The 15,008-nt window shown below is 41.8% G+C and overlaps 1 protein-coding gene across 13 annotated transcripts in view; it reads left to right on the forward strand.

Moving 5' to 3' along the window:
- Positions 1-15,008, forward strand: part of itpr1b (inositol 1,4,5-trisphosphate receptor, type 1b) — a 110,060-nt gene that overhangs the window by 12,892 nt on the left and 82,160 nt on the right. For 10 of the 13 annotated variants that reach the window (XM_058374108.1, XM_058374109.1, XM_058374110.1 and 7 more), the window contains exons 4-14: positions 4,535-4,650; positions 5,084-5,170; positions 5,263-5,421; positions 7,032-7,130; positions 7,462-7,545; positions 7,721-7,867; positions 7,979-8,086; positions 8,800-8,844; positions 9,985-10,139; positions 13,851-13,950; positions 14,082-14,242. In XM_058374108.1, coding sequence (XP_058230091.1) covers positions 4,535-4,650; positions 5,084-5,170; positions 5,263-5,421; positions 7,032-7,130; positions 7,462-7,545; positions 7,721-7,867; positions 7,979-8,086; positions 8,800-8,844; positions 9,985-10,139; positions 13,851-13,950; positions 14,082-14,242 — 1,261 coding nt within the window. Of the gene's footprint in view, positions 1-4,534; positions 4,651-5,083; positions 5,171-5,262; positions 5,422-7,031; positions 7,131-7,461; positions 7,546-7,720; positions 7,868-7,978; positions 8,087-8,799; positions 8,845-8,964; positions 8,995-9,984; positions 10,140-13,850; positions 13,951-14,081; positions 14,243-15,008 lie in introns of all 13 variants that reach the window. The other 3 variants (XM_058374105.1, XM_058374112.1, XM_058374106.1) reach the window with 1 other exon arrangement.

Below are 15,008 nucleotides of genomic sequence, written 5' to 3' on the forward strand. Positions count from 1 at the left end.
TTTAACATGACCTGCAACTTCTGCTTTCAACCTTGTGAGAGTCAGTGTCAGCCGGCACGTATGTGACAGATCCACTATGCAAATGTCTGGAAAGGTTCCTCTTTTGTTGAACGCGTCTGGGCATACGGCCTAGGGCGGCTGTCACCTTACTCAGGCACTTAGGGACCTGAAAACCACACAGAGTAAAAGTAGCACCATGACATATGAAACTGTAAGCAGTTCAGGATGCTCGAGGATCACAAGCTTTATCAGACGTGTGTATGTGTGTGTGTCAGGTTAGCTGGTTAACCTCGGTCAAGGTCACAGTGGATGCAAGCAGGAACACATCCTGGATGTCCTTCAGTCCTGTCCTTCATGTAGTCCCCAAGTGAGTAAATATTGGATTAAATACTAAATCACATGTCTGGCAGCTTTTGAGCGAGTTGAACCACTGGGTCTTCTTCTTTATCTCCAAACGAGGAACTGTCAGATCCGGCCTGTTAGAGATACAGTAGCTGGAACAATGCTGGTCTTGTGCTCTGACAACACTGACACACTGTGCTCAGTTACCCTGAGGGACAGAGGAGTAGACTTTTACTGACCGCAAAAATCGAATACTGTAAGATCGTTTGATTTCACATTTTCTCATTCGGCAGACACTTTTATCCAGCAAGACCTTCTCATACTTCTACAGTGGACGTCGTCATAGTGACTGACCGCAGCGGGACATTTTATGAGCGAAAATGTTGATCCACTCGAGTGTTTCTGATCTCTCAAACACTTTCTCAAATTCTTTCATAACTTCATGAGGTTTTATTCACTGAATGTGACAAAAAGTGTTCCCGTTAGAAAACACTGAGAGTGAAAAAGGCTCAAGTGGAATTAAAATCCATAAAATAAAAAAAGTCACATTACTGACTGATGTGTTCATATTTCTTGGATTATTTGTTCTGATTATATTGATTAGGATCTATCAAATGCTGTCTATTTTCAATACACGCACTAAACCACTTTCATATGTACAAATAAACTGAACTCTTACTCTTCTGCCTGTCACTCTAGTTTCCTAAGTGACCAGTGTTAAATTATCTATACGTCAGCTGTATGCGAGGTCCTCAGTAGAGTATTACAACAATACTAAGTCATGATTATTTCCTCTATCTTAGTCACTTGGCTTTCTCTCCAGCAGATGATTTTTCTAAGTTAACCGACATTTTGGAGATTTGGTGCACGTGCAGACCGATTTCCATTGCGCACCTCTCAACGTGTTCGCTGTCACAGCACAGATGTCGAGCTTGGAGGATCTGTAGCGTTGATGCATTTCCTGTTTGGTCACTGAGGTGTGGTGGTGTAGGCTGGAAGTAGTGAGGTGAGGTGTACAAGTCTAAAAACAGCTCTCTTGATAAGCCAGCTGCAGTGTGAGTCAGTGTGATACAGATGCACAGAGATCCTGATTAGGTACATTCATTTATTATTGTGAATTCACACATATATATATATATATATATATATATATATATATATATATATATATATATATATATATATATATATATATATATATATATATATAATATGAGGTGCACTAGGAAAAAAAAACTCTAACAGCATCTTTAAACACACACACACAGGAAATCTCATCAGCATATTTCCTTGATGCTTTATGTTGTATGAGATATGAACACCTGCTTCAGCTAAGATGTGTGTCGAAGCAGTCAGAGCCCCTGAATGAAAAGACTGGCGTGTGTCAGATGCAGGAGTTACACACCTCAGTGTAAATAAAGGACATAATATCCCATCCACCCCCTTATACACGTACACACACTGTCCCCTTTCTTTCCTGTAGCTCTTGTATACTCTGTAGAGATGTTGCTTGGCTTCCTTCCCTGACTGTTCGCTCAGGCAGCAGGAACCGTGTTGGTGTTAAATCTTCAGATCACTCACAGCATTAACAGGCCACTTATGTCACTTTAAAAAGGCTTGATTTCCAAGGGATCCTCTGTCTACAGCTCAAGCACTCTCCTCCTCTTTCATCATGTAATTTTTCATTGATGTAAGCTGAAATATTAGTCCTATTTTATTCCCATCTGTTCCCTGCTTCCACTAGACTAGCGACGAATCGCTTCACCTACCTATTATGGTTGTTCATTAACCATTAAAGGTTCAGCAGTGGTCATTTTCCCCCAGTCTGTGAGCTAATGTTCTGGTTATTTATAATACTGAGCCACCGGGCACTATCTGATCTGCATTCTGCTTGAGGTGCTAGTGTACCATAGCCATAGACCTTTCCCCAAAATGAATTCTCATCGTAATGAATAACAGCAGTCTCTCACAACGCTCCCAAAAATGTTGATTATCTGGCACAATCCCCTGAGGAGAAAGTCCTAGGAAAGAGTGTTTTTGCTTTTGCTGCAGATCCAGAGTGGCACGATCCAACTCTCTCACTCTTTCTCCTTTTTCTTTTTCTCCCTCTCTCTTTCTCCTTCTATTGTGAACCAACCTCTGAACTCCACATTATTATAACTCTAAATTATTTCTTGTGCTTTTCTTGCAGTTTAACTTTCCACTCGAGCAAAAAAATTCCATGCCCTTTTCTCTTAATGTTGAACAAATTTTCCACACACACACATCCCTCGCTCCTACCAAGCACTCTCTCTCTCTCTCTCTCTCTCTCTCTCCGTTGCCTGCATCAGTACATCAAGAGTGCTATTGTAGAGCAGCAGCTATTTTTATCCCCATCTCACTTAAGCTCATTCACATTCTCTTTTCCTCTTTGCTAAGCTCACCTCCACTTGCAGGTAACTCTCTCTCTCTCTCTCTCTCTCTCTCTGCATTCTCTCTGCATTGCCTCTCTAAAAGTAATAAGGTCATGCCCTTGTTTAAAGAGACCGAACCTGGCTGAAACACTCAACCCCAGGGAGAAGGCAGGAGAAGAGGTCCTGTTTAGAGCCTTTAGAAACGATTAGCGGATTTCGGTAATTCATTTATGTGTACAGTCTGCATCAAATCTGCAGAGGTGGTTCTCTTTGGAGATTTTCTGTAGTTTCTCGGTGCTTTATGAAGTTACAAACTCCCATTTTGATCCTGCATTGTGTGTAAATATATTCAGTGTTTTGCAGCACTGTGTTTATCATGGTCCTTCACTTATGACGTAAACTCTGATGTCAGTGAATTCATCTCAGTTAAAATAATCCTTATAGAGGAAGTGCTTAAAAAAGCCTATTTAAAAATAAATCATAGACTCCCGTGGAACATAATATTACTCAGGTATTAAATAGTATATTGTGGCTATTTTTTTGCAGCCGATGAGCTTCTTATTTCTACAGTTTCACTCTACACTTGCAGTGATCTACAAATAGCTGACCCTATACAGGATTGTTTGTGTTCAGTTGTTCGAGTGCACACTACACCAGGGGTTCCCAAGTACAATCAATCTCAAGACATCGATCTGGGGAAAAACGCATCCTGATGTAGTAGAGAGCAGTCTTTATTTTCCTCGTCACATGATTGAAATATTCAGTTTATTGCAATATCAAAAGGCTTATAAGAAAAACACAAAGATCTGATAACCACTCAAATGTCACAATGAAAATTGTGTTTAACAACTACTTCAGGCTTAAGAGTAGGCAAAGGAAATTTATTAGTGAATATTTATTAGTGATTATTTGTGGCTCGCAGTGCTTTTTTCTGGGACGCTGGTTGACCGCCTTTTCTGACGAAGAGACTCTTTATATTGGAAGAAAATCCGATCGCCCTTTGTTGCCGTATGCAGAATGTTTTGTTGTGAGGTGCTGTTTAAGTTTTGAGGGATTCATGCTAGCACATGCAAATTTTTCTAACTTTTAATAAAAGACATTGAGGGACTTCCTCATCCTCTGGACCTTCTCAGGCATTAAACCAAGATCACGGTCATATTTTCTGTATGGCTCCTTTTTAGATTGAAGACTCACGGGTTTCTGATGCCTCTAGTTTTAAAAACTTCTCCATTGTAACACTCGCTGCGTGCTCATTGAATGCTGCAGTAGTGTATTGTACGTAACTGATGCAGACACGTGACACTTCAACACACAGTTTAGATGATTTATTTAGTGAGTTGTTCAGTAAATGCTGTGTTGATTCAGACTTCTGATTCTTGTGTGTGTGTGTGTGTGTGTGTTTATTGTCAGTCTGGTTTTGTTTCATTCACAGTAACGTAAATTTATCTGCAGCCAAGTGACTTTGTTTGACCCACCTTTTTATCACTGTGTGACCCTCAAGCGGGTCACGACCCACGGTTTGAAAAGCCCTGCACTACACGTTTGCTCACAGACAAAATACTCACGCTACACGATCTTTCACCTGGAGAGGAACCTCCCAAAGCACACCTCAACCCCAATCCCACTTTAAAGTGTAAATGTGAACTCATAGACATCTTCTTAATGCTTCTCAGAACTCACTTTAAGAACCGCTGGCTTGAAAGACTACATTCGAAGAGGTTTCATTCTCTATATGCGTCTCCACTATGTGTTAGTAGTGCTACATGACGTTTTTTTTTTCTTCCCTCTTCTGTTTACAGACTGTCTCTTCAAGCTGTGTCCTATGAATAGATACTCAGCACAGAAACAGTTCTGGAAAGCAGCAAAACCTGGCGGCAACAGCACTACTGACACAGTACTGCTCAACAAACTACATGTGAGTTGCACGTGCACATAAACAAACATAAACAAAATAAAGATTATGTTATTTTATTTTGTTTCATGAGTGTAAACTACTTAGAGCTGCACCTCAGAGGAGGTGTTCTGTTTAGGGAAACCCATTCAGCCACGTTCTTCTCGACAGGAAGTGAGAGGAAGTCTGTTTTCCTAAGTGCAGCGTGATGTGTGGTGGCTGAGGGTGTTCAGTTGAGCAAGATTTCAGAGGATGGCTCTGCAGCATGTAGACTGCCACAGAGTGATGCTAGGTTTCACGTACATCAAAGCAGTAGTGTAGTGTGTTTGTCTTTTCAGCCTGACTGATTGTGGTTATAAAAATGTATTTTAAGGTTAGTTGTACTTCATGCTAGTGCTTTTTGTCCTACTCCTAAAAACCCCTTTCAAACCATTTATTTCTTATGTGTGTCTCACAGCATGCAGCGGATCTGGAGAAGAAACAGAATGAATCTGAGAACAGGAAGCTGCTGGGGACGGTCATTCAGTACGGCAACGTCATTCAGGTTGACTGATCAATCCGACTTTTAATGACCGCTGATCATAAATGTCTTCAAGGTTTATGTGTGTTTGACAAAGTGTCGTGTTTGTCCTGCAGTTGTTGCATCTGAAAAGCAATAAGTACTTGACGGTAAATAAACGCCTACCTGCGCTTTTGGAGAAAAATGCCATGCGTGTCACCCTGGATTCGGCTGGAAACGAGGGCTCCTGGTTCTACATCCAGCCTTTCTACAAACTCAGATCAATAGGAGACAGTGTAAGTGAGCTCCACTATGCACTTTATTCCCTTGGAAACACTATATCCATTCTGATCCCCAGGGAACAGGGTAAATGCACTCCGTTTCACCGTTGTCACCGGACTCAGTGGGAGACAGTCTAGGTTTTTTTTTTTTTTCTTTCAACAAACAATTCCTTCTACTCCACAAGAGACTGCATTACTTCACTGTAGGGTTCAGTCTGAGTGCTTGCACGGTCAATTTAAGCCCTTTTTTGCCGTTTGCTGTAGTGTTTCAGGCTGAGAAAATGTTTAACCCACGTCTGAAATGTGGATCCTGTTTTAGTGACTCTTCATTTCTTTCACCTGTTCAGCTCTCTGATAATAAAATATCAAGTTTATTAGTAAGTTTGATTCATTTGAAGATTTGGTTTCCATTTCCCACTGGTGACCTGTTACACTGTCGGGTTTAATAAATACAAAGTGGTTCCTCTGGAAGTGACATTACATAAGCTGATCATTTAACTAGCTTAGAGGTTTGAACCACAGGATTAACGTAACTTCACTTCCTTGTTGTATTCTGTCCTTTAACACCAGTTGAATGCTGTAGGTGTAGCATCCTAAACTCTCAGTACAAACCTGCACTGATCTTACTCCCTTGACACCTCTTCTAGTACGGCTTGATCATAGAGAGGGCTGGTTATGAATTATATAAAGCATTATAGCAGGCACAGTAGTGTTACTCAGCTCCACCGAGGTAATGTTCTCTCATGTGAGTCAACTTGGCAAGTTATTCTGAGCTTGGTCAGCTGTCTTTGACCACACGTACCTGGTCAAGTTTTCAAAAGATGCTCAGCTAGTCCAGATTTTTTTTACTGCCCACTCCTGATTTGCAAATGTGACGCGTGTTGAAATCCGGAACAGATTGAGGACCTCTGTCGTCAGGGCTATCGTTCATCCTGGTTTAACAGAATATTAGATCCAACAGGGAGTGTAATATAGATAATGGTGTCTGTTGTATAGATAACAGATTGTGCGTTTCACATGGTCCCGATGTGTAGGCTGTATGAGTCATTCAGACAAACACTTCCTCAAATATGAATATGGATTGTGGTCAGCGTTAGCTCATGTATTTAGCGCATGCATAGACTGTTGCATCAGCTGAAGGACTCAGGATTTGACGAACGCAACCGCTTTATATCGGTGTTTTGCAGTCTTGGTCCTCGGGTCACTCTGCACTCCAGCGATTTCCCAGCGTAAACACACCCCGGACAAACACACCCCGAACTAATTAACACACTGTTTTAGTGTGCAGCAGAGAAAGCACATATACACTACAGGAGGATTTCAAGAGCAAAATCGAGAGGTTCTGTAATTCAGAAGGTTTATAAATGAGTTTCTGGGTGTTTTTAGGCTTTCCTCAGATCAGCTTCTTTATGTCAAGCTGTAGTGTAACTCAGATGGCAGACCCAGTATGCACTTCCCTTCCCTGTCTTCAGATGGACAGAAGAACAAAGCATGCAACCATGAATTGTGAATTCTTCCCTTATATAGTTTTGGAATGGAGCTAGCTTTTGCTGAGCTAGTCTAGTCCCTTTTTTTGTCTATGTGAACAATGATTCTCAGGCAATTGTGTGTAAATTTCCTTGCAGGTGGTGATTGGAGACAAAGTGGTGTTGAACCCTGTAAACGCTGGACAGCCTCTTCACGCCAGCAGCCATCAGCTGGTCGACAATCCAGGGTGCAACGAGGTCTGACCCTTTCTCTTAGCCTTTCAATTGATCTAGCACAGAAATGTCATTACATCTCCACTGTACTTTGTCATGCTTACATAGTTTCTCAGAGATATAAAGGGCTGGAACCTTCATAAGACCTGTCGTAAGATCTGTTCTTCCTCCCTGTGCTTCATTTCCTTTTTAACCAGAAAAAACAAACAAACCCTGAAGTATTTATTTGTCTCTCTGAGGTCCGGGTGTGTGAGAGCTTCTGATTTTGTGTGCTCTTTAATGATAACAGCGTCAATCTAGTGAATTCTGTCTTATCATTTATTTACTCTTTTGACTCCTGTCTTGTGCTGTCCAGGTGAATTCAGTAAACTGCAACACTAGCTGGAAAATAGTCTTGTTTATGAAATGGAGTGACAACAAGGAGGTCATTCTGAAAGGGGTATGTACTGCCAAGCACAGCAGAGGAAAATCTGAACTGAGGCCTGAATAAAATATGAATAAATGCTTGAACATTATTCATCAGCCCTACTTTCCGAATAATAAATAGGAGCTGAACAACGCGGTCTCGTTCCACTGGACCTGCTTCTCTCATAGGGATTTCTTTTGTTGCCCAGGGTGATGTGGTGCGGCTTTTTCACGCCGAACAGGAGAAGTTCCTAACGTGTGACGACTACAAGAAGAAGCACTATGTCTTTCTCAGAACCACCGGCCGCCAGTCCGCCACGTCTGCCACCAGCAGCAAGGCGCTCTGGGAAGTGGAGGTGTGTAATGGTTGTACATTACCATTAGATATCATTGTTTCAAACTGGTTTGATGCATTCAGTTTCCATGCAGCTCTGTGATTTTCAGTTTTTGTGATCTCACATGCTCAGGTGGTTCAGCATGACCCATGCAGAGGTGGTGCTGGTTACTGGAACAGCCTGTTCAGATTTAAACACTTGGCCACAGGACACTATCTGGCTGCAGAGGCGAGTAGTGAGGTGTGTTCTTTTGGGCTCTCTCTCTTTCTCTCTCTCTCTTTCTCTCTCTCTTTCTCTCTCTCTCTCTCTCACAGTACTGTGTGTCAGACTCTCCAGGATGTTCACAGCACTTCAGCGGTGATTCAGCTTCGTTTCAAACAGAGTGATGTGCCCCCTATCATCACAGTCCATTTCTGCTCTATTGAAACAAATAACAGTCTGGTCTGTGGAGAAGATGGAGTAAACATTCCTTCAACAACTGAAGCATTCACAAAATGTTCAAGTGTTGATCTGAAATTATTATAATTTCATATGTAATTATTTATGTGGAGGTTTTTCTTTGCTTTAAAATTGAGCTAAATAACAGATATTAGCTGGATGTTTTCCTTCTCCAGATATCAGCTAATCTCAGACCGCTGCAGCTGCACAAAATTTTACTGCTGTTTATGTGAAAAGGACTCATAAGGAGTGAAATGTATAATACCTCAAGGATCAAAACCATATCTAGATCTTTAATATGTTTTTCACTGATTTTACTCTTAAACTAATTCATGATATTTTTTTAATGATTTAGCTCATTGTATGACATTTGAAGCATGTTGGAACAGAGAATCTCTAATCTATGCATTTATATTCATGGATATGAGTGAAACGGTGCCCATTGTGAGGCCACATGGCTAGAGGTTGCTTTACACGTAGACAGTGTGGCAGTCTCTTTGTGCGTGTGTTTTCAGGTAAATCCGGAGTTTGAGGAAGAGTCTCAGGAGTCTCGTTCCTCAGTAAGTACCTGCATGTAGTATCTTCTTAGTCCTGTCTCATTTTGTCTCTACAGTTTGTGTGTCTGATTCATGTTGAGTCCTTATCTAAACGGTTGTGCTGGATCTTGTTTTCTGCCCTAGGCTGGTGATTTTATCCCCTTTAACTTCCAGGTACTTTCTGTTAGTCAGTTAGAATCCATTCGTGCCTAAATTCCCCCTTTTCTTCTTCTCATTATGCTTGTACACATAGCTCTGGATCTCTGGGCGCTGTACAGAGCTCGGCATTCACAGCTAAGTGTACATATTTCGTGGTGCATTTGTGCACCAGCCCACATTATAGTCCTGTACGTTCACTGTGTGCATCATTCTTTATTTTTGAACATTTTAAGCTTAACGTTGTGGTTAAATCATGTTGTGTATTGAGAGTTGTGTCGTGTGTTTGTGAGAGTCACCAATCTTTTGTTCAAGAGGCCACAAGTTATAAACATTATAGTTAAGAATGCCTTTGAAAGGGTGTTCACACAAACAAACGTTCACACACAAAGTCTTGTTCGTGCTTAACTTTTGTTAATCAAACAAGTGCTGAAGGTGCGAGAGGATTCTTTACTTTCTGTATAATGGTACAGAACTTTGTATAAGCACTTTGTATGAAGTGTGTCTGCTGTAGTCTATTGTTCATTAGGCACTTTTGGATTAAAGTTACTAGAAACACAAAGTGATGTTTCAGTACGGAATTCAGCCTGGAGATGGCAGTGTGACACCACTCCTGAACCAAACTCCTCTCTTCCTGGAGCGGCTATGACTAGGGTGACGGAAAATGGCTTTTTTGCTTGTCAAGGCCGTCAAGACCTTTTTAATGTCAACGCCCACTACCAAATGTGTTTATTTTTTCCCCCCTCAGACAATGTATCATATTAGACACAAGTCTGACTTTTACTGAATACCATCATGTCATCGACCAGGCTTAGCATGTTCAGGAAGCTGGAGCACATTCTCTCCTATGTAAAGATAAATCTCAGTGTAATCTATATTTGGTGCACTGGCATCATTAACTTGACCTTAACGTCTGAATGGCTTTGTGTGTATGTGTGAGGCATCTGTGCTGCTTGCTGACCTCTTGGTTGCCTAGTTTCCATGGTAATGAAGTGTCTTCTGTCTCAGCTGGACTTGGAGCACGAGGCTTTACGAGCTCGTCTGCGCGCGCCCAACGAGAAGGTCATGTACACCCTCATTTCTGTCCCCGACGGCAATGACATCTCCTCTATCTTTGAGCTGGACCCTACCACTCTTAGAGGAGGAGACTCCCTGGTACCAAGGTAGAAATCTCACCATAGCATTTCACTAAACTTTATAAAAGGATATATCATGTCACATGACTATTTTTGTTTTAGACTTTGCTTACATAATGGCCAGCGACGTCATTCCTACACTCACACATTCATTCCTTTTAAAGCATTTATAAAAATCAATACATTTGGACCAGTCTGTGTTCTACAAATAAAATTCTCTGTTTTTTTTAACTCTATGGTCTATATGGGTTGTGTGGAATCCTGAGAGATAAAGCTGCTGCTGAGATGTTGAGGGGTTAATCTGGGTTACAGTGTGAGTGACAGACCCCGAGTGAGGTCTCATGTAACATGAGTATAAAGTCAACGCTGCATGTTCTGTTGCATCGATTTGCTCTCTGGACTCCCGGGAAAGGGTTCTGCCTGCCACAACCTTAACCTTTTCCACACAAAGATTTGTAATTGACAGAGCTGGCGCTCGTTCGAGCCGATTCACTTCTGTTTTAAGTCTCTTGTCAGCAAGTTTCCAATTGACACAACCTTGGACCTCAATCTCTGTGTTAGCTAAAGCGGCACACCAACACAGAGAGAGTCTGAGAGAGAGACAGATGTGTGGATGGAGGGGAAGGAGGATGGCTGACCAGCATGATATGAGTAAACAAACTGAGATATAATCACTCTGAATATAGATATTCGTAAAAATACAGCTGTGAGCATGAAAGACTGATTACTGATTAGTATTACTGTCTGTGTTACTGACTCATTAATCACTATTTTATTACACTAATGGAGCTTTAATGTGGAACTACTTAGTACTAGTCTTAGTCTAGTAAATGTACTGCACTATGAGGAACACTGAGGCATACATCCATGTATATTTTTAGTCTCATATGTATATCATTTAGAAAATTTCAAACCATTATTTACTTGTTTTTGTATGTGTGTGGGTGGGTGTGTGTGTGTGTGTTGCAAGCATAATGCGGTTGCTCAAGTCCACACTGTACGGCTGTGATCTTGTGACTTCCATTACCTCGTGCCATGGGTTTTATTGTCTCCTGAATGCCAGTGATTCATATTTAACATCAGAAAGCTACACACACACACACACACACTTAATGATATGCATATTCACAAAATTCCAATCTTTCCAAGTTACGGTTTATGTGTATCATTTTGCTTGCGGGAATGTGTGTGTACGTGTGTGTGGGAGAGTGGGTGGGTGTGTGTGTGAGGCCATGTGTATTAAGTAGTACATACCCTCATTAAGACTTCTACTGAATTCTGACCTCATCATGTGAAAGCTATTCAGGAAAGTCCCACCTTCAGAGCCGGCCGGAAACCGCGGTCATCATTCCGCTCGGTTTCATCCTGTTTAATTTCGTCTCGTCTCCCGATGGCGAGTGCAGGCCAGATGTTACGCAACACGCTGTATTTAAACTGCCGATCATCTGGAAAGTATCCCTGTATGACGCAGTCTGCCTTGTGTTGCAGCGCCACTGTTGAATTCGAACCAGATTCCGGCTCGGAGTGCAGCTGATCGGGATTCAGAGCCGTGCCTCTGCGTCCCACTCCTGAACGTCAGCTCCCCTGCTCAATTTAAACCTGGCTTTCATTATACACAGATGAGTCCAGGTTCTTATCTAATCTACCCCACCTGGGTCTCCTGTTTAAATGTTTTTGCTGTTCTTTAAATTAGAATTAAACAAAGCAGATTTTCAGGATCAGCAATGGGCACAAAGAATTAACTATGGCTAGGTTTATTACTCCAGGGGTATGTGTAAGTGCAAATATGAGGCTTTGAGTGTGTGTGTGTTTAGCATGAAAACTAAGCTTATATAGATACTAGGCTTGAGGGCTGTCAGCATACCAGACTATTAATACTGCTACAGTTCTTGTCGTCCTTCCGTTTATGCTTTCAGCACTAGATTTTATGATCCATTGTGGCTAGTAAAGGCTTTGATAAGCTTAGTTGTGATTCTGTGTGTGGGAGAGAGAGCATTGTGGTCTGAGTTCATAAGATAAGAAAAACCAGGGTGTGTGTGTGTGTGTGTTTGTCACGTTGTAATCTGCATGCTGTCTGTCATGCGAAATGCCCACTCACGCACACAAACACCTCTTGGCACAACCAAGAGCTTTAGACGTGACTAATTAATGCGAGTGCCCACAGAGTGCGTACACACACATGCGTGTGCATGGACACACGGACACACAAAGGTAAGCCTGTTGATGAGGTGGCTCATTACGCAACCCGGCCTAAATACAGCCAGTGTCTGATGTTTGTGCTGGTGGCCTGAGGCTTCATTTCTTTGTGTGTGTCCATACATATTTTTTTTGGCTTTTTAATTCCGTGACTTACTAAGGATGAGGAAGGGGGTTAGTTAGGGTCACTCTGTGTATGTGTGACTGTTTGACTGCCAAGAAAGAGAGAAAAAAAGAACTGTAGGGAGGTCGGTCAGTAGTGGGAGGCGCTGTAGTTCCTCAAGAGGATGTGTTTGCACACTGACGTGGAGGTGCAGGATCAGAACAATACAGGCTTTGATAACTGGCAGGTGTGAGTGTGTGTCTCTGTGTGTGTGTATTTTAACAAGCACCATAAATTCTCACAGAGTTTACATAAGGATTGTGCAACTAACATTTGCCTAAATACACACATTAGGTGATCTGGGGCCTGTCAGAACTCATCTTGATGGTAATTTCAGCTTCTGAAGAATTTCACACAAAACTCCTTTAGAGGAGATGTATTAGAACAGCACATGGACGCTTTTAAGCTGGACAGTTTAATCGGAAACCACAGGAAAGTTCAGCAGCAACTTCATGGACGGGATAAAATAGTTCATTAATTATCTACCCTTGATGACCTTGATGACCGTGTTAGAAAAGCCTGTTTGTTCAGTGAGTGTGACCAGCCAGTTGGTCACACAGCAGCGCTTATCTCTTTCTATACGACACTCGGAATTTTCTGCTTTAATTGTCTCGTCTTCACACCAGAAAGTTAATCTCAGTCACATGTGTCGCGCCGGGGGTGCAGGTGTCTGAAAGGGCTTTCTGCTTCCTCACCCCATGTGCTCTTGACTTAATGATGCTCAGAGACTCTCACATGACTGCCTCCTCTACACTGGGTGGCTTTCCCTCTGGCAGATCTCAAACATGCCAAAAGGTGGAAATGAATCTGAACGCCTGTTGAAATATCTTCTTGTCCCTCAGCCGTCTCTCTGTAAGGGTGTCGACGCTGTGGAAAAGAAACTTCTCCGGAAACTCTGTCCTGTTTCAGTATAAAAACTGAAAGTAGTTTCTCTTTATACAGACATTTCACTTTAAAATATCATCTCAACCATGCAAATGTTTATGAATGACCCTATATAAGTAGCACTGTGTATCCTAATTAATAAACACAAACTCTGATGTCTCTTTAGACATGTTGTTTACCCGTGTTTTGTGTTAGCTCATGACCTCCTGCCTCGAGGACAGAGGCATGCAGCGGATCTGTGCTCTGCTTGTTCAAGCAGTAACTCGCTGTGCTGCCGCTTGCCTCACTTGATATGATCTTTGTTGTAGTTATTGTGTATTGTTGTGTATTCTGCCATACAATCCTTCTCCTTCCTCGGCCACAACTCTCATTGTACAGATATTGTTGGGGAATTTGAGATTTTAAGCACATCATCAAAACATAATTAAAGCACTTGATGTGTCTTGTGGTTTGAGTTTGTAATTCTGAGCTGATTCACGTGTTGTTTCCTTCAGAAACTCGTATGTGCGATTGCGGCACTTGTGCACAAACACATGGGTTCACAGCACCAACAACCCCATCGACAAAGAGGAAGAAAAACCCGTCATGCTCCGGGTAAATGTGTTTCTTATTATTACTCGGGTGCCTTGGATGATCCGGCGATGTTTGTGTATTGTTTTAATCAACCATAACAGATGATAAAATACACCAGCTATTATGAATGAAATCTGTTGTCCCTGCTCTAGATTGGCACGTCTGCTATCAAAGAAGACAAGGAGGCCTTTGCTATCGTGCCCGTCCCCCCTGCTGAGGTCAGGGACTTGGACTTCGCCAACGATGCCAGTAAAGTGTTGGCGTCTATCGCTGGTAAACTGGAGAAGGGCACTATTACACAGAACGAAAGGAGGTAGGACCCGAAGGCATGCTAGGCTAGAGTGAGGGAAGATGAAATGCACCTTAATGCAATACGGTTATATATTTATACCAGCAGTCAAGTGTTACTTACTCAGAAGGCCCAGGTTTTGTTTATTTACTGAACATCAAACCTACCTGCTCCAAGAATTAAAATAGCCGGCTGGTCTTTTGATCATGAATTAAAATTTTAGTGTGGAAATGCAATGAATTCCATTCAGTCCAGTTGGTAATATTTGTAATATATACATATATCTTTTCATATTTGTAATAGCTGTCTGGCCTGGGGCTTGATATAATGTTCATAAATGGTGAAGAAATCATCATTTCCACTCTTAGATTAACCCAAATGTGTAATTCCTCTTCAATACTTACACATGAATCTTGATCAGTAAAATAATGACAGCGCCGTGGGCTATGAAATTCTCTGCATTGGTGTCATCTAACAGTAGAAGTAAGAGCTTGCCAATAACAGGCGTGTGGCTGTAACGACAGTAATACATATATATCATTTTTTCTTTGGCCCAGAAAGACTGGCTTATGAGCCACATTCATTTCCTGAGGGCCACCCCGTTGAAACGTTTCCAAATTCAAGCCTGCATTTGAGAGAGATTACATTCACTCAGTCACATGAGGTTGATGACTATAGAGACAAAACAGGCTTGTTAAGAAAGGTGTGGAATGTTAAACTCATGCATGCATGAAACTGGGATTTGGAAATAAATTAGGACATGGCGTAGGCTGGGTTTTATAATTAGGTT

The sequence above is a fragment of the Hemibagrus wyckioides genome, linkage group LG21 (assembly GCF_019097595.1).
Source record: "Hemibagrus wyckioides isolate EC202008001 linkage group LG21, SWU_Hwy_1.0, whole genome shotgun sequence".
Lineage (NCBI taxonomy): Eukaryota > Metazoa > Chordata > Actinopteri > Siluriformes > Bagridae > Hemibagrus > Hemibagrus wyckioides.